The 24413-nt window shown below is 45.2% G+C and overlaps 1 protein-coding gene across 1 annotated transcript in view; it reads left to right on the forward strand.

The window, feature by feature from the left end:
* The first annotated feature begins 509 nt into the window (after window positions 1-509).
* LOC118079168 (zinc finger protein 585A-like) overlaps window positions 510-24413 on the forward strand; it is a 51746-nt gene continuing 27842 nt past the window's right edge. Inside the window, exons 1-6 of the mRNA XM_060270831.1 lie at window positions 510-806; window positions 2763-3040; window positions 5032-5208; window positions 9144-9173; window positions 19427-19589; window positions 21265-21441. Coding sequence (XP_060126814.1) covers window positions 2963-3040; window positions 5032-5208; window positions 9144-9173; window positions 19427-19589; window positions 21265-21441 — 625 coding nt within the window. The 5' untranslated portion in view covers window positions 510-806; window positions 2763-2962. The remainder of the gene's footprint in view (window positions 807-2762; window positions 3041-5031; window positions 5209-9143; window positions 9174-19426; window positions 19590-21264; window positions 21442-24413) is intronic.

Here is a 24413-nt window from a genome sequence, read left to right on the forward strand (position 1 = left end):
ATTGGTGTCAGTCAGGCCTGTCTTCCTGTGCTGCTTCAGACATGTGCCTGTACATTCATGTGCATGTTTATGAACAATTATTTTATATATATAATTTTAAGGTTATATATATATAAAACCTTAAAATTTACAACATCTTCTAAAAGTCTGGTCGTTGTTTTCCTCTTTGACATCTGCTGGGAGGGCGTTCCACAGGGCAGGCGCCGCTACCAAGAAGACCTTCTGCCTGGTTACCTGTAACCTCACTTCTCGCAGTGGGGGAACTGCCAGAAGGTCCTCGGAGCTGGACCTCAGCGTCCAGGCACAACGATGAGGGTGGAGACGCTCCTTCACGTATACTGGACCGAGGCCATTTAGGGTTTTAAGGTCAGCACCAACACTTTGAATTGTGCTCGGAAAATGTACTGTAAAGAGTTTATTGAGCATAATACGTTCTTGCAAGAGCGGAGTCCAAAGCAGGCACAGTTCAGCGGGCAAAGTATGAGTTTATATTCCCTATGCACACGTTTCTTCCCTCGTCTCCCCATTGGCTGGGTGCTACAAGGTTTTCCTTCCCCCAATTATCAAATAACAGGCGCGGCGTGGGGGGAAACTTCTCCTTCCTCCCCAGAGTTGCCTCCACTTCCGGCTTCACCAGCAGAGATAAAATCGGGGCTTGCAAAGGAGGGAGGGAAGGAGGCGGGGCTGCATCGTGCGGAGGCAGAGGAGGGGGCTGCTTCCCAATTAAGCCTCCTAATTAAGCGCCATCACTCCTTACCCCACACGCGGGGTCTCCCATTCCCGTTCCCCCCTGCCCAGGATTTCAGGTGAGTGCAAAGCCAATGGCGGGGAAGGAGGGAAGGGGCTTTGCAAGGAGGTCCAGGATGAGAAGCCCCGGGACAAGGGGGGGAAGAGGACAAGGGGGGGAAGAGAGAGGAGGAAAGGGAGCTGTTTTTTAAATGGGGGCTTTGAAGGCGGAGTGGGGGGGGGGGGAGAGAAGCTTCCTCCTGCATGGATCTGGTGCAAAGGGAGTTGCAGGGAAGGAGGCGGGAGAGGAGTGGACATTGCTGGCCAGGATCGCCTTAATAATAGTTTTAATTTTAATATCTGTACCCTGGCAGAAGACCCCCTCGGAGGAGGACCTTATCTTTAGGCAACAGGCCAAAGCATTCCTCTTCTCCCAGGCGTTTGGCTCCTTAAACAATCTATGGCCTTCACAACTGCGGTTGGGGGGGGGGGTTGTCGATTTTGTTTCTTACTCTGTTATGCATCTCTGTGTTTTTCTATTGCAAGCTGCCCTGTGATCTTCGGAGGAAGGACAGTAAAAAATGTAAAGAATAGCAGTAAAAACAGGAGACCATGTTGCATTAAAGGGGATGGTTGGAACAGAGTATGATCAGCATGCATAGCAAGACAGGCTTAGCAAGGAGTAATAATAATAATAATAATAATAATAATAATAATAATAAATTCATTACTTGCACCCTGCCCATCTGGGCGGCTTCTAACAAAATAAAACACATTAAAACATCAAAAACTTTCCTGTACAGGGCTGCCATCAGAAGTATTCCAGTTTGTAGAAATGGTCTTCAATTTTAAAGAAATGCCCACTTTAATGAATCACGTGGTATAAACATGTATGTTATCCTCTAGGTCCATACACACACATAATATTGGCAAGCAGTGCTCCAAAGTGCTTATCCTGGGAACTTGCAATCTAAGTTGATTACTTAGGGGGAGCAGAGGAGCAAATGGATGGGTTTGAAGGCTCTTTCCATCAGCCGCCTCTCTCCCCTGAGCAACAAGAGAAAAGGGTGTTTGCAGGGCAGGAGAACAGAGGAGGAGGCAAGGAGGGCAGAGGGAGCAGTGGGTAGATCCACCTCCTCTCCCAGGGGAGTTCAGATGCAAGCAAGGGGGTTCCTCCATCTCCATGCAAGGGCCACTCATGTATTCAGAGCAGTCCATTGCAGGTTAACTCTTAAGTTCCATGGGATCTACTCTCAGGCCACTAATGTGCATACCATGCCAGCCTTGGAAGGGAGGTGGGAAAGGTGGGTGAAAGGAATGGCCAATGTTGTTTGAAAATGGGTGGAGGCTATTGGGAAGGGGTCTTTTTGTATGCAACAATGGCAGCGAGGATGCTGATTGCCAAGGGATAGAAAGGAGATAAAATTCCATCAAAAGAGGAGTGGCAAGTAAAAATGCTTCAATATATAGAAGTAGCATAGATGATGGAAAAGATCAGAGATCGATCAACCCAAAAATTGAAAAGAGAATGGGAGATCTGTAGACAATATTTAAAAGAACAGTGTCCCCATATAAAAACTTTAGAACGCTTCAAATAACTCTCGGAATTGAGTAAGGTTTAAAGAATTCAGACAAGATTTAATCAAGATAAAGTTTATTGAAAAATAGAGGCAAGTAATTAAGAAAACAAATAATCCATATAAAGGAAGTCGGAAGTTGATGGTTGGAACAATTTTGTGCATCTGTGATGCGTTCTATTTTTGTAAGATGTATTGTGCTTTTTTGTTTTGTTTTTTTCCTTTTTATACACTTTCATTGTGTGTGTGTGTGTGTGTTGATTTTAAACCAATAAAGATTGAATATCGAAAATAAAAAAGGGAGGTGATGAAAGGAATTACTAAAGGTGTTTGAATATGGGTGGGGGCTCTTGGGATGGGGGTGCCCAATTGGAGCTTCTCCAGAGGCAGCAGAATGTCTTGGGCAGGAGAATCCCTGCAGGGGCTCTGTGACTCCCTTGACTTCTTCCTCCCTCCCAGGAAGCTGCAACTTGCTGTGATTTCTGCCCTCCTCGGGAAGCTGAACCTGAAAACCTGGCCAGGATGGAAGGAGGATGATGGACTGTTGACCTGGTCAGGCTGTCTCCCGCATCCCTCCCCACAACCTCTGAGCATTCCCTCCCAGGACCCTGGGAGAAATCTGGTGAGTTCCAGGGGAGAGGAGATGGGGACAGGGATGGATGGATGGTGGAGGGAGAAAGAGGAAAAGATGGAGAGGAGACAAAAGGCAGAGAGTTCCTGGCAGGAAGAATGAAGGGGTGAGGCCTTCTCCAAAGTAGCTCTTTGTTTTTTTAATCCTTTTCATAAAGTAGTGGGGACAGATTTTCTTCCTCCAGGCTTTTAGGTGCTATTCCCACTGCAGAATTAATTGACTATAATGATGTTGCACATCAATCCAAAAAATGGGTGAAGGGGGCTATGGAAATGCTTCCCATAATTATTTATACTTCATATATTTAAATTGTATCTGTTACTTGCATTTTTATAGACACGTCAGAAAGAGGCTTTTAATGTTTAATAGAGTACTGCAGGGGTGTCAAAGTCAAATTCATCAGGGCCGCATCATCAGTTTGGTCACCCTCAAAGGGCCGGTTGTATCTGTAGGACTATGTGTCCACTCTTTATTATCATAAATTATTGTCACTGCATTCAATTCTTACTGTTTTTTGTAATAATGTAAGTAATAACTAGCTCTGAAAGCAGAAACATAGTCAGAATAATGGCAAGTAGATATTCAAATGTACAATTATTGTACAATTTATTGAAAAATGATTTTTGGTAACTGCACTGGGTGGTGGAGGCTCGCTAGGGTTTCATGCAGGACCTTTGCAGAGCTACTAGTACCTGGAGATGCTGGGGTCCTTCTGCATGCAGGACAGATGTTCTGCCAGTGAGCCACCACCCTTCACCAAAGGGACTGGCTGAGGTTGACTCACTGGAGCTGCTCTCCTGGTTCCAGGGTTTAAGGGCCAGAAGTATAAAGCAGCATCCTATGTTTCTAAGGAGAGGGAGAGGGAGGGGAGGGAGGAAGGAAGGAAGGAAGAAAAGAGGGAGTGGGAGGGAGAGAGGAAGGAAGGAAAGAGGGGAGAGAAAGAAGAGTAGGAAATAAGGAAGGGAATGAAGAAGGAAAGAAAAAGAAAGAGGGAGAGAAGACGGAAAGGGAGAAAGAAGGAAGGAAGTAGAGGGAAAGAAAGAATAAGAATGAGGGAGAGGAAGAAAGATGGGAAGGAAGGGAGGAAGGAAGGAAGGAAGGAAGGAAGGAAGAAAAGAGGGAGCAGGAGGGAGAGAGGAAGGAAAGAGGTGAGAGAAATAAGAGTAGGAAAGGAGGAATAAAGAAGGAAAGAAAAAGAAAGAGGGAGAGAAGACAGAGATAAAGAAGGAAGGAAGGAGAGGGAAAGAAAGAATAAGAACGAGAGAATGTTCTCCTAGAGTGGACATTCAAGGGAATGTTTGGTCCAGCCAGTTGAAACTTCCTGTTCCTCCTGGCCTGGAGCATCCTTCCTTGCATGTGACTAGTGGGTGGGCGTGACCTTTCCAGACCTGGTAAAAGGCCAAGGCATGCTGCCACTCTATCCTTTCCATCTTCCTTTCATCATGTGAACTTCCTGGACTGCTAACTGCAGTCACTAGGTCAACCCACATATGGGGTAAACCTGTTTGTATATGCTTGTAACTTTAAGCCTTAAGCCTGCCTTCAGGGATCACATTGTGCTCTGTCTGATAATGAGTAAACTTTCTTTTTATTGCTTATGAATAATACTATGGTGTCTTTATCCTTTTAATGAGGGATTTGAAAAGGGGATCTTATCCAGGAACATATAATTCAATCTGAGGTAGATTGAAATGCATAATAGTAAGTGGATCTAACAAGCCTGCAACCAGATTTCTGCTGTGTGTGAGAAGAGGAATGTAAATTGTGCTAAGTAAATGAACATACTAGCGCAAGTTAGGAAGGATATTAATAAACAATATGTCCCCTCCTGCCACCCTGAGCATTCCCACAAAGCCAACAAAGAGACTCACAAGTTTATAGTGGCCCCAGCTTTCCTGGTCAAGAGTCCACTTTGTCAGACTGCAGCCCACAAAAGTTTAGGCCATAATACATTTATCAGCCTGAATCTCGTGACTTCCCCCCATTCCCTTCATGGCATTTTGATGCATTCTCCACAGTTTTCATTTATCTGAATTGTCCATAAACTTCTTTAGAAGTGATTCTTAAAGCCCATCTAACGTTTTGATTTGCTTGCAGCTTGCTCTGGCTTCTGGGCTCCTTGGGAAGCTGAACCTGCAAACCTATCTGAGACGGAACCTGCAAACCTGGCCAGGATGGAAGGAGGAAGATGGACGGTTGATCTTGTCAGGCTGTCTCCTGCATCCCTCCCAGCAACCTCTGAGCATTCCCTCCCAGGACCCTTGGAGAAATTGGGTGAGTTCCAGGGGAGAGGAGATGGGGACAGGGATGGATGGATGGTGGAGGGAGAAAGAGAAAAGATGGAGAGGAGACAAAAGGCAGAGAGATCCTGGCAGGAAGAATGAAGGGGTGAGGCCTCTTAAACAGCTCTTTGTTTTTTTAATCCTTTTCATTAAGTAGTGGGGGCAGATTTTCTTCCTCCAGGCTTCTAAATCTTAGGAGTTACAGTGGTACCTTGGTTCTCAAACTTAATCGGTTCCGGAAGACTTCCAAAACCAAATCGTTTCAAAACCAGGGCGCACTTTCCCATAGAAAGTAATGCAAAATGAGAAAATAAAATATTTTTAATTGGAAAGAATTGGCCACAGGAGGAAATTTAAACAGGACGTTGATTTCCCCCGATTGAGAGAACTGTAACACAGTTAATTTGCCTGTAGCCGGAAAGATTGAAAGGAATCTTCCAATTTACCAAGAATTGGACTTGAACCAGGGGACCCCAAACTAAGGCCCGGGGGCCGGATGCGGCCCAATCGCCTTCTAAATTCGGCCCGCAGACATTTCAGGAATCAGCATGTTTTTACATGAGAATGTATTCTTTTATTTAAAATGCATCTCTAGTTATTTGTGGGACCTGCCTGGTGTTTTTACATGAGTAGAATGTGTCCTTTTGTTTAAAATGCATCTCTGGGTTATTTGTGGGGAGTCCGGCCCCGCACAAGGTCTGAGGGACAGTGGACCGGCCCCCTGCTGAAAAAGTTTGCTGACCCCTGACTTAAACCCTTCTCCCGAGGAAGGGTAAAGGGGAGAAGGCTTAAATTTACTAAAATCCCAGTTTGGACGGGGGAAGGGCCCCCTGGAGTCGGGTCCCTGGAGAGGGATCAACGAGCCACCATTATGACGTTACAATAGAAAGGAATGTGTTTACCTATTTGAGACTGAGAACTGTCAATTGCGAAGAGAGCGTAAAATATGTAAAAAATGCGTATATGAAGTTTAATCAATGCACTTTTCATAAATAGTCACAAGATTTTTAAACCATGAAGAAGATTTTAAAAGGAGACTATAATTAGATCAGATAAAAACTTGATTTTTTGATGCTTTTGGAAATATGAATCACGCCACCTCCTGCTCTGCTCAGTTCCTATGAAATTAGAGATGAACAGGATGTCTGTAGTCTGATGACCTTTTGGGATTGCTTTTGGATGTGAAAGATGAAATATTACAAAATAATATGCAGCTGCGTGAATATCGTGAAAGGAATCAGAATTGTTTGGACAGTCAAAAAGGATTAACACTAACAGAGAATGAAGTTGAGCAAGAGGAACAACCATCAGTCATGAACAGTGTCACTGACATTAAAAAAGATGAGGAAGAAATATGGAATATTGTTCCCCCAGTGAGACCCAAGGAGTCTCCAAACAAGAACCAGCATGGAGTAATGTCCTCCCAGTGAAAGAGGGAGGGCAGGATCCATAATGGAGCCAGAACCCAAAGGGAATAAAATTTGACATCGATTTTTTTTAGGGGGGGGGTCTTAAATTAGCTGTGCAACAGTAAAAATGGACGCTCAGGAGCGGAACACTACTTCTGGGTTTGCAGTGTTTCGGTTCCGAGTTGTTCAGGAACTCAGCTGTTCGAAAACCAAGATACAGCACCACTGTATTTCCACTGCTGGAACAACAAACCAAAAAATGGGTGAAGGGGGCTATGGAAATGCTTCCCATCATAATTTATATATTGAAATAGTTTCTATTTTTTTTATGGACTGGGTCAGAATGATACATTCCACCAGCATCAAAACACAATAAATGCATGCACCTCCCCAGTTTGGTGGGCTTAAAGGACAAAGGGCCCAGTATCAAGATACACAATTCCTGTGGCTGGAGGCTCTACACATAGGATTGAGCACAAAAAGACCAAGGGTGGCCAGAATTAAAGGCCAATTGTGCAAATTTACCAATCTTAAAGACTAGGGTTGGGTGAGTGAATGAGTGGAATAATTTATAGCGCCCCTGTAATTTTGTCCATTCCTTAGCTTCCATGGAGATAATGCGGTTCAACCTTGGTTCAAATTTCAAAATAAGTACATAAAGCCAACAAAGAGACTCACAAGTTTATAGTGGCACCAGCTTTCCTGGTCAAGAGTCCATTTTGTCAGACTGCAGCCCACAAAAGCTTAGGCCAGGGCTCCAAAACTAAGGCCCAATCACCTTCTAAATCCGGCCCACGGACGGTAAAGGAATCAGCATGTGTCCTTTTATTTATAACTAGTTGACCCGACCACGTGTTGCTGTGGTTCTTTCCTGTGATCCCCACCCCACCCTGTCCCGATCCATGACGTATCCTGCCCCTCCTCCCTCCACCCCGGCTCATCCCTGTGTTTCGGTAGGATACCCTTCCCTCTGTTATCCCTGGGGAGTGTTGACCCCTCCCCCATGTATCTCCATACCTTGGCCCCCACCCTTGGAGAAGGAAATGTCAGCTGCTAGGTTCTATTTCTCAGCATGCACTTTTGTCTGAGCCTTCTGTTGTCCCTGGGGAGTGTTGGCCCCTCCCCCTGTATCTCCATACATTGGCCCCTGCGCACGGGCCTGTGCCACCCCCCCTCCGAGGCAGGCCCCTACCTCCACTTGGCAATGTTGGTTATTTGGTGGGGGTTTTTTTTGGGGGGGGTGTAGTGGTGCTAAATGGTAAAGTGAAAACCCCTTACCGTGCAGGGGCCTACATAAATCAAAGGCCGTGCTGCGGTCTGTGCCAAACCCCCCCCCCAGGCAGGCCCCTACATCCACTTAGCAATGTCAAATCACACACCTGGGCAGGTACAGACCTGGTTTTCCACCAAGTCAAACAGCGCCCTCAAGTGGCATTATACCCTCCTCCACCCCCTCCCTTCCTGTGAAATATAAGCCACACCCACAAACCAAGTGACATAGTCAACTCAGCAACTGAAACCACCAAGGCGGCCATTATCAGACCCCTAGGCCCCTGCCAGGCTCCTAGGGAGAGGACAAGCGCATGGATCACAGGCCGCAGCACGGCCTTTGATTTATGTAGGCCCCTGCACAGCAAGGGGTTTTTACTTTACCATTTAGCACCACTACACCCCCCCCCAAAAAAAATCCCCCGCCAAATAACCACCATTGCCAAGTGGAGGTAGGGGCCTGCCTCGGGGTGTGTGTGTGTGGCAGGGGCCAATGTATGGAGATACAGGGGGGAAGTGACAACAGAGGGCTCAGTCAAAAGTAAATACTGGGAAATGAAACCCAGAACCTAACAGTTCCTTCTCCAAGGGTGGGGGCCAAGGTACAGTGGTGCCTTGCTTAAGGATTGCCCTACTTAACGAAATTTCCGCTTAACGAAAGGATTTTTCGAGCAGAGGTTGCCTCGCTAGACGAATTCGTTTTACGAAAAATTCGTCTAGCGAATCGCTGTTTCCCATAGGAATGCTTTGAAATTCAATTAATGGGTTCCTATGGGCAAAAAAAATCCAAAAAAAAAATCCAATGCATTCCTATGGGATTCGCTAGACGAATTTTTCATGTGGAACGAATTAAATTCGTCTAGCGAGGCACCACTGTATGGAGATACATGGGGGAGGGGCCAACACTCCCCAGGGACAACAGCGGTAAGGGTATCCTACTGAAACACAGGGATGAGCCGGGGTGAAGGGAGGAGGGGCAGGATACGTCATGGATCGGGACAGGGTGGGTGGGGGCATCACAGGAAAGAATCACAGCAACGCGTGGTCGAGTCAGCTAGTAGATTATAAAATAATGCAGTTTATTAAGTGTGAGTGGAGTTATTGTGTTGTTCTTGCCATTTTCTCATCAGCATTCCTGAAAATTTGGAACATACAGTGGAGAAAGGAAACAGTGTTAAAATAAGAGAAGGTGCACGTTGGGATTGGTGTGTGTTCAGTTTCTTTCTTGTATTTCTTGTATTTCAAACAGGATTCTCTTTCCATCCAGACTCCCAAACAGGTGAGGAAGATGATAGCCAGAATTCTATGGAGTCATCTGTGAATTCATTGGGAAGAACAAAGGGAAAGTTTAAATGCATGGAATGTGGGATGTGTTTTAGTCACAGTGGAACACTTAGAAGACATCAACAAACTCACACAGGGGAGAAACCATTTGAATGTATTGAATATGGAAAGAGCTTCACTCAATATGGACACCTTAGAATACATCAACGAACTCACACAGGGGAGAAATCATTTAAATGCATTGAATGTGGAAAGAGCTTCAGCAACAGTGGAGCACTTAGAATACACCAACGAATTCACACGGGGGAGAAACCATTTAAATGTATTGAATGTGGAAAGAGCTTCAGTGTAAGTGGAGCACTTAGAAGACATCAACGAACTCACACAGGGGAGAAACCATTTAAATGTATTGAATGTGGAAAGAGCTTCAGTGTAAATGGACACCTTAGAAGACATCAACGAACTCACACAGGGGAGAAACCATTTGAATGTATTGAATGTGGGAAGAGCTTCAGTCAAAATGGACACCTTAGAATACATCAACGAACTCACACAGGGGAGAAACCATTTAAATGTATTGAATGTGGAAAGAGCTTCAGTGAAAATGGACACCTTAGAATACATCAACGAACTCACACCGGAGAGAAACCATATGAATGTATTGAATGTGGAAAGAGCTTCAGTTTAAGTGGAGCACTTAGAATACATCAACGAACTCACACGGGGGAGAAACCATTTAAATGTATTGAATGTGGAAAGAGCTTCAGTGAAAATGGACACCTTAGAATACATCAACGAACTCACACAGGGGAGAAACCATTTGAATGTATTGAATGTGGAAAGAGCTTCAGTGTAAATGGACACCTTAGAATACATCAACGAACTCACACGGGAGAGAAACCATATGAATGTATTGAATGTGGAAAGAGCTTCAGTCGAAATGAACACCTTAGAATACATCAACGAACTCACACGGGAGAGAAACCATATGAATGTATTGAATGTGGAAAGAGCTTCAGTGAAAGTGGAGCACTTAGAATACATCAACGAACTCACACGGGGGAGAAACCATTTAAATGTATTGAATGTGGAAAGAGCTTCAGGGAAAATGGAACTCTTAGAAAACATCAACGAACTCACACGGGGGAGAAACCATTTGAATGTATTGAATGTGGAGCAAGCTTCAGTGAAAGTAAAAGGCTTAGAATACATCAACGAACTCACACGGGGGAGAAACCATTTAAATGTATTGAATGTGGAAAGAGCTTCAGGGAAAATGGAACTCTTAGAAAACATCAACGAACTCACACGGGGGAGAAACCATTTGAATGTATTGAATGTGGAGCAAGCTTCAGTGAAAGTAAAAGGCTTAGAATACATCAACGAACTCACACGGGGTAGAAACCATTTAAATGTATTGAATGTGAAAAGAGCTTCAACAGGAAGGATAAACTTACATTACATTGGCGAACTAACACGGGGGAGAAACCATTTAAATGTATTGAATGTGGAAAGAGCTTTAACAGGAAGGATAAACTTACATTACATTGGCAGACTCACACAGGGAAGATGCTTTAGTCAATATGGAACCTTAGGAAACATCAGCTAACTCCCTCGGGGAAACCACCGATTTATGAAATGTGGAAAGGGCTTCAGAGGGAGTGGAGACCTTTAATAATAATAATAATAATAATAATAATAATAATAATAATAGGTTTCCCCAGCCACTCTGGCTGGCTTCAAACAAAGATTAAAAATACATTAAAATGTCACACATTAAAAACACATACCGTGTTTCTCCTAAAATAAGACACGTCTTATATTTATTTTTCCTCCAAAAAAACCCACCACGGCTTATTTTCAGGGGATGTCTTATTTTTTATTATTGTAAGGTGGGCAAGGCAAGAAAAGAAAGTACCGTACCGGTAGTGTTTTGCAACTGGGCTTCGGGGCTCGGCACGGTGTGCTGCATACTGTGGCTCTTGCCGTCGGGGCTCGGCGCTGTGCACACTGCAGCTGTTGCCGGCTCCCGCTCGGTTGGGGCTCGGCTCTGTGATTGCTGCGCCTCTTGCCGGCTCCCCTCGGTCGGGGCTCGGCTCCGCGAGCGCTGCACCGCTTGCCGGCTCCTGCTCAGTCGGGACGGGCTGTTGCTGGCTCTCCCTCTGGATCGGACTCGGGGAGGCGCGCTGTTGAAGGCTCCCGCTGGGTCGGAGCTCGGCGAGCGCTGCGCCTTTTGCCGGCTCCCGCTCAGTAGGGGCTCGGCACGGCGCGCTGTTGCCTGCTCCCGCTCAGTCAGGGCTCGGTGCGGCGTGTGCAGTGCCTCTCACCGGGTCCTGCTGGGTCGGGGGTCAGCATAGCGCGCTCTTGCGGGCTCCTGCTGAGTCGGGGCTCGGCGAGCGCTGCACCTCTTGCCAGCTCCGGCTCAGTCGGGGCTTTGTGCGGCGCGCGCTACGCCTCTCGCCGGGTCGGGGATCGGCACGACGCGCTGTTGCCGGCTCTCCCGGGTCCTGCTGGTCGGCCCTCGTGGGGTCCTGCTTGGTCGGGGCTCGGCGCGCTGCACTGTCGGGACCTGCGGCTCTCGCGGGGTCCTGCTGGTCGGCTCTCGGGGGGGCCCTGCTGCAGCTCTTGCTGGCTCCTGGTTAGTCGGGGCTCCACGTGGGACACATTGCTGGGCGTTTTGGCGGGGCAGCAACATCTGTTTCCAGGCGCCGACAGGAAACTTCCTTTTCCTCTTCCTTTTCCTCTTCCGGACCTGCTCCCCCCCCCCCGGCTTATTTTCGGGGTATGTCTTATATTTATTCTACTCATGAAAAGCCTGCCATGGCTTATTTTTAAGGCCCGTCTTATTTTAGGAGAAACACGGTATTAAAAACATATCTGAACAGGGCTGCCTTCAGATGACTTCTAAATGTCAGGTAGTTATTTATCTGTTTGACATCTGATGGGAGGGCATTCCACAGGGCAGGTGCCACTAACAAGAAGGAGTTCTGCCTGGTTCCCTGTAGCTTTGCTTCTCGCAGTGAGGGAACAGGCAGAAGGCCCTTGGCACTGGACCACAGTGTCCAGGCAGAATGATGGGGGTGGAGAATTTCATAAGCAAATTAACACAGGGGAAAAACCACATAAATGTATGGAGTTTTCCACTCAGGATTCCAATATTTCCTGGGAAGTAAAGATGACTGTCAAGTCTCTGGGCCATAGCTGCCAAGTTCCGCATTAAAAAATAAGGGAACGGCTGACTCACCCAGCGGCGCGGCACCGGAAGTCGTTTCTGCACATGTCCAGACAGCACCAGAAATCCTGTAAATTCACCGGATTTCCCAGCAGGGAGGGAGAGGAGCTGCTTCCTCGGAAATCCGGTAAATTTACAGGTTTTTACCAATCCGGAGGTGCAGCGGGAAACGGATTTAAATCCGGGGGTTTCCCGCCAAAAACGGGAGACTTGGCAGCTATGCTCTGGATGTGTCCAAAAGAATTTGGTAGTGTTTGTTTTCTGTCTTGGAGGCTACGCTATTTGGCGATCCTCTCTTTTTCAGGAGGTATCTGAAGACTGTTGATCTGGATAACTTGGAATCTGGCATTCTGGAATTTCCCTGCAATGCTGCGTATTGCTCAGAACAGAGAGCTGGATTTGTATTTCCTGTGTCAGTCCTTCATTCCCACCTACAGTTCCTCCGTTTGTGAATATGGCTGGTTTGGGTTCCTTTCGACCAGTTGCTAATAATATACTGTATTCTGCTCTGGTCAGACCTCACCTGGAGTACTGTATCCAGTTCTGGGCACCACAGTTCAAGAAGGATACTGACAAGCTGGAACGTGTCCAGAAGAGGGCAACCAATATGGTCAAAGGACTGGAAACGATGCCTTATGAGGAACGGCTTAGGGAGCTGGGTATGTTTAGCCTGGAGAAGAGAAGGTTAAGAGGTGATATGATAACCATGTTCAAATATATATAAGGATGTCATATAGAGGAGGGTGGAAGGTTGTTTTCTGCTGCTCCAGAGAAGCGGACACGGAGCAATGGATTCAAACTACAAGAAAGAAGCTTCCACCTAAACATTAGGAAGAACTTCTGACAGTAAGAGCTGTTCAACAGTGGAATTTGCTGCCAAGGAGTGTGGTGGAGTCTCCTTCTTTGGAGGTCTTTAAGCGGAGGCTTGACAGCCATATGTCAAGAATGCTTTGATGGTGTTTCCTGCTTGGCAGGGGGTTGGACTGGATGGCCCTTGTGGTCTCTTCCAACTCTATTGTCACAGGTGCCTGGTGTAGGCTACTTCAGAGTAACGACTCTACACAGCTCTGCATTTTATTCTTTTATTGGTGCTGTGTATTTACAGTGCTAATCAATAGGGCTATTTACAGGTAGTTACTACATGTTGTTAGTCTCCCACAGAACCTCTGAATGGCGGTTCGCACGTTTTCCTCCAGCATAATAATCTCGGCATACTGAATCTCCTCCCCCGGCACTTCCTGCGCAATTCCGGCGTCGGTGGGATTGGCCTCTTTTCCACCGTCTCCCTGCTCCCTTGTTCCCTTCCCCGGCGGTGCCTTGGCTCCGCTAGGGTACTCATGCTCTTGTCTCCACTTCCTGACTCACCACTCGAAGTCTCCCCCTCCCCGCTGGGGGAGGAGCTAGTATTCAAGATGGGAGGGGGTTGTCGGTAACTCTTCTCCCTCACATCTATGATTCTATGATTCAACCTTTGTTGTTCTAAATGGGGTTTTGCTGGTAATGGGTTCATAAAACTTTAATAAAGCACAGATCCGTTTCAAAAAGTTCATTCTGACGTATTCTATTATATAGTTTGGTGGACTCCCTCACCCGGTTGTTTTGTTTCTTGCAGTCTTTTGGGGAAGTGTGTTTGTTGTGCAAGAACTCCAATGCAGCTTTAATTATGCAACCTGAATTTGCCTGTGCGTGACTGAATCCCACCCCAAAACAGAGATTGTTTGGAAATGTGCTTTGTCAGATGCATGAAGTATGAAATTAAGGTTGCAGTTACAGTGGACCATCCAGATACAAATGGGTATAAATAATACCCTCCAGATGGGCGGCGTATAAATAAATAAATAAATAAATAAATGATAAAATAATTCGTTCCAGGGGTCCGTGCATAACCCGAAAAGTCCGCAACCAGAGGTGGAGATAACAAGGGGTATGACTGTATGTGTATCTCTAACACACACACACACACACACACGTATGTTCATGGGTGGAAAGAAGAAAAGTGAGAGAGGTCAGTCAGACAGACAATGAAATGCAAGGAATCCAGAAGGGCAGGTTTCTCAAGTTGTTCCAGCTCATTTCCATTTCTATTGTTGTTTTGCAGCAGATTTAGTTAATGTAAAAGCACAAAACAACCACAAAGAATCTTGAGGCAGGTTACACATTTATTCCAGATCATTCTTTCGTTCTTGGCATTTATAGCCCCCAAACCTATTCAGCTAACAGACTGCCTCTCTCCCCTGCCCCTACAGGACCAACAGTAAGATTTTCTGTAGAGACACTGGGGATTGTTCCATGACAGTTGTCACTTGCTGACAATGCAGAAGGAAGCCACCTTGGCACAACCTGAAAATACCAGGTGTTTGGTTGTAGTTGCATCTATACAGAGTGCATTGCCTTTGCCCCTCCATAAAGAAATGGGGAGGAATGATGAGCAGGGATGGGGAAACATACAGGTGAAACTAAAATTCTTACAACACGGGAAATTAGAATATCATCGAAAAGTGCATTTATTTCAGTAACGCAACTTAAAAGTTGCTCATACCAAATTAAAAACTTAGTTGGTCTTTAAGGTGCTACTGAAGGAATTTTTTTTATTTTGCTTCGACTCAGACCAACACGGCTGCCTACCTGTAACTGCAACTTAAAAGGTGAAACCAATATATGAGATAGATGCATGACATGCAAAGCAAGATATATCAAACCTTTATTTGTTGTAATTGTAATTATTTGTCGTTAGGTGGGTAATTATAAATGGAATGTAATTACAATTAAATGTAATAGCGATGTTTATATTTGTATTATTGGAGCTATTTCTTTCATTACTGTGGAATTTGCAAAAGAAAGCATTTGTAAAAATTAAAAGAAAAATTAAAAATAATAAGTTGCGTTACTGAAATAAATGCACTTTTTGACGATATTCTAATTTTCCGAGTTTCACCCATATATGGCCCTCCAGGTCTCTCAATCTGGCCCCTTGAACTCTCCTCAGGCCACCCTTTGTGTTCTCCTTGAGTGCCCTGGCCTGGTTGGGATGTGGCCTTGAACTCCGATAATGTAGTATTATATCCTGGACAATGTATTCCTATGATTCAGTCTGATCAGTTGTGCCGATGATCGGTGAAGCTTGACCAAGGGGTACTTGGTGGGAGTTGTAGCTTAGAGAATTGGCTGGGTCAGACTGAATGATCTTGGGATACCTTTGTCTACAGAGGAGATGTTTCTCCATTCTGTGAAAGTGAAGGGTCATGTAAAGTGATGCAGAAACAATTTGGTTTCCTCTGCCTTTGATGTAGAATTCCAGCCTTAATGCAGGAGTGTTAAGAGTTTATCTCTCATCTTTTGTTCTCTGCAGATCCCAGGAATTACAGATCTGCATACCCTGCCATTCCCCTCTCTTCCTGTTTTCCTGTTTAGAGGAATGCTTTGAGGTGTAGATAAGGGATGACCAGAACTTCTTCAATGCTTGACTGTACACGTGGAAGATGGGTGGAAACTTTGTGGGTTGTCCTGGGATGTGTTGGAGAGATTTCATTGGTTTGTTTGAATTCTACGACGCAAGTTCTTTTCTGTAATAAAGAACCCTGGGAGGATTGAGAGAAGGAACTTCACTCCACTTCTATTCTCTCTTTTTCTCCATCGGGGGCTTTCCTGGCAAGGCTCCTGTGTGTTTCTTTCTTTGCACTCTGTACATGTGGAGACACTACACGATAAGGCCTCTTTCTTGCCTGGATACAGAGGGGTGTGTGAGTGTGTGTACAAACTACCCTTTTTTGATATTCACCTTCTCAAGAGGTCGCTCTAGCTGCGGAGCGGTATCGGATCTCTCAAGCCAGGTGGGCCCTAGCATCCCATCCTCGTTGCCAAAGTTATATAGACAACTTGAAGGGAGACCGAGTCAGCATTGTTCTTTTAAGATCGTTTATTCAACACTGGTCAGTTAACAACAGCAACTCCAACTGTCAAAAACTGCCACCGGAGAAAAACTGCTGAATATAACTACCAGTTCGCACGCTTAGTTCTGATTGGAGCGTTCGCCTGCCCATACACTACAGCGATTGGTTAGGTCACGCCAGGCGGCGGACCCTGATTGGAAGCCGAACTGTCCCTAGTAATTTCAGTCTCAATACATAACAGATTCTGCTTAACCTTTCCCCGTCTGCTCCTTTTCTGGATCAAAATCCCCAGTTGGGCTGCCTGGCGGCAGCTGCTCCAATTACTCCATATCACTGTTCCTGTGTCTCTGTGGTGTGTTTCTGTGAGGAGAATACAGGACACTGTCTGTCCAGGAGATTTCTGTATAAAGGACTCTTTGGTGAGGTGGAAGTGGGGTCTAAGTGAGGTTGGAGTGGAACCATGACATGTTTGCATGAACATGAGAAGGTAAAATATGCTCTTCATTGAAATATTTATTAAAATAATTTATTCAGTTACCCAGAAGAGCTATTAGGCTTTTTTGCCGTAAGTTACTTCATACATTGTAAGTGGGTCCTGACACTTGATCCCGTTCCTTAAAACACCATCTGAACAAAATTGGGGAAGCAGTAAAAAGTTTATTGAGGACAACACGTTCTTGCAAAAGCGGGGATCCAAAGCAAGCACAGTCCGGCGGGCAATGTATGAGCTTATATTCCCTATGCACCCGTTCCTTCCCTCGTCTCCTCATTGACTGCTGCGCTACAAGGTTTTCCTTCCCCCAATTATGAAATAACAGACAAAAGGCTGGGCGTGGAGAGAAACTTCTCCTTCCTCCCCAGAGTTTCCTCCACTTCCGCCTTCACAAGCAGAGATAAAATCGGGGCTTGCAAAGGAGGAAGGGAAGGAGGCAGGAAGCGGGGCTGCATTGTGCGGAGGCAGAGGAGGGGGCTGCTTCCCAATTAAGCCTCCTAATTAAGCGCCGTCGCTCCCTACCTCACACGCGGGGTCTCCCATCCCCCCCCCGCTGCCCAGGATTTCGGGTGAGTGCAAAGCCAATGGCGGGGAAGGAGGGAAGGGGCTTTGCGAGGGGGTCCAGGATGAGAAGCCCCGGGGCGGGGAGAAGAGAAGGGAGGAAAGGGAGCTCTTTTCTTAAAGGGGGCCTTGAAGGCGGAGTGGGGGGGGGGAGAGAAAAGATTCCTCCTTCAGGGATCTGGTGCAAAGGGGGAGAGGACTGGGCATTGCTGGCCAGGATCGCCTTAATAACATTTAATTTTAATTTTAATATCTACCCTGGCAGAAGACCCCTCTTCTCCCAGGCGTTTGGCTCATTAAACCATCTATGGCCTTCACAACTGCGTTTGGGGGGGGGGTTGTTTTTGTTTCTTACTCTGTTATGCATCTCTATGTAAAGAATAGAAGTAAAAATAGGAGGCCCTGTTGCATTAAAGGGGATGGTTGGAAAAGAGTCTGATTAGCATGCATACTAAGAAAGGCTTAGGAAGGAATAATAATAATAATAATAATAATAATAATAAATTCATTACTTGCACCCTGCCCATCTGGGCGGCTTCCAACAAAATAAAACACATTAAAACATCAACATCAAAAACTTAACTGTACAGGGGTTCAATCAGAATTATTCCAGTTTGTAGAAATGGTCTTCAAATGCCCTCTTTAATGAATCACGTGGTATAAACATGTATGTTAACTGCGGGAGGCAGTGCAAGACAGGAGTGCCTGGCGTGCTATGGTCCATAGGGTCACGAAGAGTCGGACACGACTAAACGACTAAACAAACAAAACAAACATGTATGTTATCCTCTCCATACACACATATAATATATAGACCTTTACTCCTGACCAAAGTTCCTGTTTCCCAAAAGGACAGGAGGTGCAGCAGAGCATCAAAGGGATGGGTTTGAAGGCTCTTTCCATCAGCCGCCTCTCTCCCCTGAGCAACAAGAGAAAAGGGTGTTTGCAAGGCAGGAGGACAGAGTAGGAGGCAGGGAGGCCAGAGGGAGCAGTGGGTAGATCCACCTCCTCTCCCAGGGGGTCCAGATGCAAGCAAGGGGCTTCCTTTTTCTCCATGCAAGTGCCACCCATGTATTCAGAGCAGTCCATTGCAGATAAACTCTTAAGGTCCCAGAGATCTACTCTCAGGCCACTAATGTGCATACCATGCTAGCCTTCGAAGGGAGGTGGGACAGGCAGATAAATGGAAAAGATCAGAGATCGATCAACCCAAAAATTTAAAAGAGACTGGGAGATCTATAGATAATATTTAAAAGAACAGTGTCCCCATATAAAAACTTTAAAGGTAAAGGTAAAAGGTAAAGGGACCCCTGACCATTAGGTCTAGTCGTGACCGACTCTGGGGTTGCGCGCTCATCTCGCATTATTGGCCGAGGGAGCCGGCGTATAGCTTCCAGGTCATGTGGCCAGCATGACAAAGCCGCTTCTGGCAAACCAGAGCAGCACATGGAAACGCCGTTTACCTTCCCGCTGTAGCGGTTCCTATTTATCTACTTGTATTTTGATGTGCTTTCGAACTGCTAGGTTGGCAGGAGCTGGGACCAAGCAACGGGAGCTCTCACTTTAGAACGCTTCTCACTTTAGAACGCTTCAAATAACTCTAGGAATTGAGTAAGGTATAAAGAATTCAGACAAGATTTAATCAAGATAAAGTTTATTGAAAAATAGAGGCAAGTAATTAAGAAAACAAATAACCCATATAAAGGAAGACGGAAGTTGATGGTTGGAACAATTTTGTGCATCTGTGATGCGTTGTTCTATTTTTGTAAGAGATGTATTGCACTTTTTTGTTTGTTTTTTCCTTTTTATACACTTTCATTGTGTGTGTGTGTGTGTGTGTGTGTGTGTGTGTGTGTGTGTTGATTTTAAACCAATAAAGATTGAACATCGAAAATAAAAAATAAAAAAGGAAGGGAGGTGATGAATGGAATTACTAAAGGTGTTTGAATATGGGTGGGGGCTCTTGGGATGGGGGTGCCCAGTTGGGGCTTCTCCAGGGGCAGCAGAATGTCTTGGGCAGGAGAATCCCTGCAGGGGCTCTGAGACTCCCTTGGCTTCTTCCTCCCTCCTAGGAAGCTGCAACTTGCTGTGATTTCTGCCCTCCTTGGGAAGCTGAACCTGAAAACCTGGCCAGGATGGAAGGAGGAAGATGGACAGTTGACCTGGTCAGGCTGTCTCCCGCATCCCTCCCCACAACCTCTGAGCATTCCCTCCCAGGACCCTGGGAGAAATCTAGTGAGTTCCAGGGAAGAAGAGATGGGGACAGGGGTGGGTGGTTGGAGAAAGGAAAAGATTGAGAGGAGACAAAAGGCAGGGAGTTCTTGGCAGGAAGAATGAAGGGGTGAGGCCTTCTTCAAAGCAACTCTTTGTTTTTTTTTAACCTTTTTAATAAAGTAGTGGAGGCAGATTTTCTTCCTCCAGGCTTTTAAATCTTAGGTGCTATTTCCACTGCAGAATAATGATGATAATGATGTTGCATATCAATCCAAAAATGGATGAAGGGGGCTATGGAAATGCTTCCCATAATTATTTATACTTCATATATTTTAATTGTATCTATTACTTTTATTTTTTATAGACACGTCAGAATGATACATTCCACCAGCATCAAAACACAATGAATGCATGCACCTCCCCAGTTTGGTGGGCTTAAGGGACAAAGGAGCCATTATCATGATAGAGGACTCCTGTGTCTGGAGGCTCTACACATAGGATTGGGCATATGAAGACCAAGAGTGGCCAGTATTAGAAGCAAATTGTGTAAACTTGCCAATCTTACAGACACAGGTGGTGCTGTGGGTTAAACCACAGAGCCTAGGGCTTGCTGATCAGAAAGTCGGAGGTTCGAATCCCTGCGATGGGGTGAGCTCCCGTTGCTCAGTCCCAGCTCCTGCCAACCTTGCAGTTCGAAAGCATGAGCGCCACAACCCCAGAGTCGGTCACGACTGGACCTAATGGTCAGGGGTCCCTTTACCTTTAAGCTTACATGGAGATACTGTGGTACAAGCTCGGTACAAATTTCAAAGTAAGTACACAAAGCCTGTGGGATGTAATCCACTGGGAGCAGTCAAATACAACATTTCCTGTTTTCCTAGAGTGGACATTCAAGGGAATGTTTGGTCCAGCCAGTTGAAACTTCCTGTTCCTCCTGGCCTGGAGCATCCTTCCTTGCATATGACTAGTGGGTGGGCGTGACCTTTCCAGACGTGGTAAAAGGCCAAGGCATGCTGCCACTCTCTCCTATTCCATCTTCTTTTCATCATGTGAACTTCCCGGACTGCTAACTGCAGTCACTAGGTCAACCCACATATGGGGTAAACCTGTTTGTATATGCTTGTAACTTTAAGCCTTAAGCCTGCCTTCAGGGATCACATTGTGCTCTGCCTGATAATGAGTAAACTTTCTTTTTATTGCTTATGAATAATACTATGGTGTCTTTATCCTTTTAATGAGGGATTTGAAAAGGGGATCTTATCCAGGAACATATAATTCAATATGAGGGAGATTGAATTGCATAATAGTAAGTGGGTCTAACAAGCCTGCAACCAGATTTCTGCTGTATGTGAGAAGAGGAATGTAAATTGTGCTAAGTAAATGAACATACTAGTGCAAGTTAGGAAGGATATTAATAAACAATATGTCCCCTCCTGCCACCCTGAGCATTCCCACAAAGCCAACAAAGAGACTCACAAGTTTATAGTGGCCCCAGCTTTCAAGAGTCCACTTTGTCAGACTGCAGCCCACAAAAGCTTAGGCCTTAATACATTTATCAGCCTGAATCCCGTGATTTCCCCCCATTCCTTTCATGGCATTTTGATGCATTCTCCACAGTTTTCATTTATCTGAATTGTCCATAAACTTCTTTAGAAGTGATTCTTAAAGCCCAGCTAACGTTTTGATTTGCTTGCAGCTTCCTCTGGCTTCTGGGCTCCTGAGGAAGCTGAACCTGAAAACCTAGCTGAGACGGAACCTGAAAACCTGGCCAGGATGGAAGGAGGAAGATGGACGGTTGACCTGGTCAGGCTGTCTCCTGCATCCCTCCCCACAACCTCTGAGCATTCCCTCCCAGGACCCTCAGAGAGATCTGGTGAGTTCCAGGGGAGAGGAGATGGAGACATGGATGGGTGGATGGTGGAGGGAGAAAGAGGAAAAGATGGGGAGGAGACAAATGGCAGGGAGTTCTTGGCAGGAAGAATGAAGGCGTGAGGCCTTCTCCAAAGCAACTTTTTGTTTCTTGAATCCCTTTCATAAAGTAGTGGGGGAAGATTTCAAAACCAGGGCGCACTTTCCCCTAGAAACTAATGCAACATGGATTAATCCATTCCAGACTTTTAAAAACAACCCCTAAAACAGCAATTTAGCATGAATTTTACTATCTAACAAGACCATTGATCCATAAAATGAAAAGCAATAATCAATGTTCTGTACCATAAAATAAATAAGACAGTATTGTAGATAAAAATTAAAATAAATTTTTTTTTGTACCTGCACTGATGATAGTCATTGTTTGGGTGGGGAGCTTTTATCCCTTTCCACAGTCACTCTCACTCACTCACTCACTCACTCAAACAATCAATCATAAAACATAAAAACAAGTCATAGTCAAAAATGGAGAAGCCACACAAACAGAAACGCAAAATAATGGAAGCCCAGGAGCACGTTCGGTTTCCGAGGGAAAGTTCAAATACAGGAACACCTACTTCTGGGTTTGCAGCGTTCGGGTTCTGAGTTGTTCAGGAACTAAGCTGTTTGAAAACTGAGGTACCACTGTATTTCCACTACAGGAACAACAATCCTGCAGTAACAAAACACAATAAATGCATGCACCTCCCCAGTTTGGTGGGCTTAAAGGACAAAGGACCTATTATCATGATACACAATTCCTGTGGCTGGAGGCTCTACACATAGGATTGGGCACATGAAGACCAAGGGTGGCCAGTATTATGAGTCAATTGTGCTAATTTACCAATCTTAAAGACTAGGGTTGGGTGAGAGGGTGAGTGAATGAGTGGAATAATTCATAGCGCCCCTGTAATTTTCTCCATTCCTTAGCTTACATGGAGATACTGTGCTTGCTTCCAATAAGTACACAAAGCCAACAAAGAGACTCACAAGTTTATAGTGGCACCAGCTTTCCTGGTCAAGAGTCCATTTTGTCAGACTGCAGCCCACAAAAGCTTAGGCCATAATACATTTACAAGCCTTTAAGGGCTGCAAATGATGAATCCACAGAAGCATAGTCAATCTATGAACTTCTTTTTTGGGGAAATATTTTTATTGGTTTTACAAATACAAGTTTATATCAAAGACATTTATATAATCATTTCATGAGATTCTCTGAATCACATGACTTCGCTCCATCCCTTTCATGGATCCTTATATTAATTTTTCCAGAACTACATACAGTGGTACCTCCGGTTCTGAACAGGATCCGTTCCGGAGCTCCGGACGGATCCCGAAGTTTTTGCAAACCGGAGGGCCGCTTCTGCACACGCACATGGCGCAATAGAGTGTTTCTACGCATGCGAGCAGCGAAACCCGGAAAAATACCAGAGGGTTACGTAACACGAGGTACCACTGTATTGACACATTCTCCACAGTTTTCATTTATCTTAATTGTCCATAAACCTAAGTCCTTGTTTTCTTCATTCCCGAGTCTCGCCGCTAATTTTGCCATTTTTTTCATCTCCTCTTTCCCAATCTTATAGCCCTCTATCCTTCCGAAGTTCCTCATCCTTTCCACTAGTTGTTCTATAACCATTATAAATAGGAACGGCGAAAGAGGACACCCCTGTCGAACTCCTCTGTATATTGGGAAAGATTGGGAGTATTTACCATTAACTCTCACTGCTGCTGTTCTGTCCTTATATAGTTCTTGTATCACAAACCTCTCCTATTCCATATTTTGTCATTATTTCCCATAAAAATTCTTGTGAGAATGTATCAAATGCTTTAAAGACGTCTAATTTCAGTAGCCCAAACTTTTTCCCTTGTACGTGATATATTAGATTAATAATATTTCTAACCGGGTGCGTGATATTCCTACCCTTAACAAATCCATATTGGTCTTCTTTTATTATTTGAGGGAAGACATTTTTTAGCCTAGTTGCAGGTAGGTAGCCGTGTTGGTCTGAGTCGAAACAAAATAAAAAAATTCCTTCAGTAGCACCTTAAAGACCAACTAAGTTTTTATTTTGGTATGAGCTTTCGTGTGCATGCACACTTCATCAGATACACTGAGACAGAATCCACCAGACCCTTATGTATATTCAGAGGGTGGGGGGTGGGGGTGATGGGAATGGGTGATGGGCTGATAGGAGTGGTAAACCTGTTGATGACTGTTAACAACTGTTAATGACTGCAATTGGTCTTGCGGGGGGGGGAAGCAAGGGCTGAGGTGCTAAGGAAAGCTTGATCATGTATAATGAGATAAGAATCCTATGTCTTTGTTCATTCCAGGTGGCTCCATGGTTTTCAGCTTGCTAATGAGTTGCAATTCAGCAACTTCTCTTTCCAGTCTGTTTCTGAAAATTTTCTGTAATAAAACAGCTGCTTTGAGATCTTGTATAGAATGTCCTGGGAGATTGAAGTGTTCTCCTACTGGTTTCTATGTCTTGTGGTTCCTGATGTCAGATTTGTGTCCATTTATCCTTTGGCGTAGGGTTTGGCCTGTTTGTCCAATATAGAGAGCTGAAGGGCACTGTTGGCATTTGATGGCATACACAATGTTAGAAGATGAGCAGTTAAATAGTCCTGAGATGGTATGTTGGATGTTGTTGGGGCCAGTAATGGTCTTGTCCGGGTGTATGTGGCAGCAAAGTTGGCATCTGGGTTTATTGCAGGCTCTGGTACCAGTGTCCATGTTAAGTCTGGTGGTTGTATTATTGTGGGTGAGGAGTTGTTTAAGATTGGGTGGCTGTCTGTAGGCAATGAAAGGTCTTCCTCCCAGAGCTTGAGAAAGAGAGCTGTCATTGTCCAGGAGAGGTTGTAGATCTCTGATGATGCGTTGTACTGTTTTAACTTGGGAGCTGTATGTGATAACTAGTGGTGTTCTGTTAT

The sequence above is a fragment of the Zootoca vivipara genome, chromosome 2 (assembly GCF_963506605.1).
Source record: "Zootoca vivipara chromosome 2, rZooViv1.1, whole genome shotgun sequence".
Taxonomy (NCBI): Eukaryota; Metazoa; Chordata; class Lepidosauria; order Squamata; family Lacertidae; genus Zootoca; species Zootoca vivipara.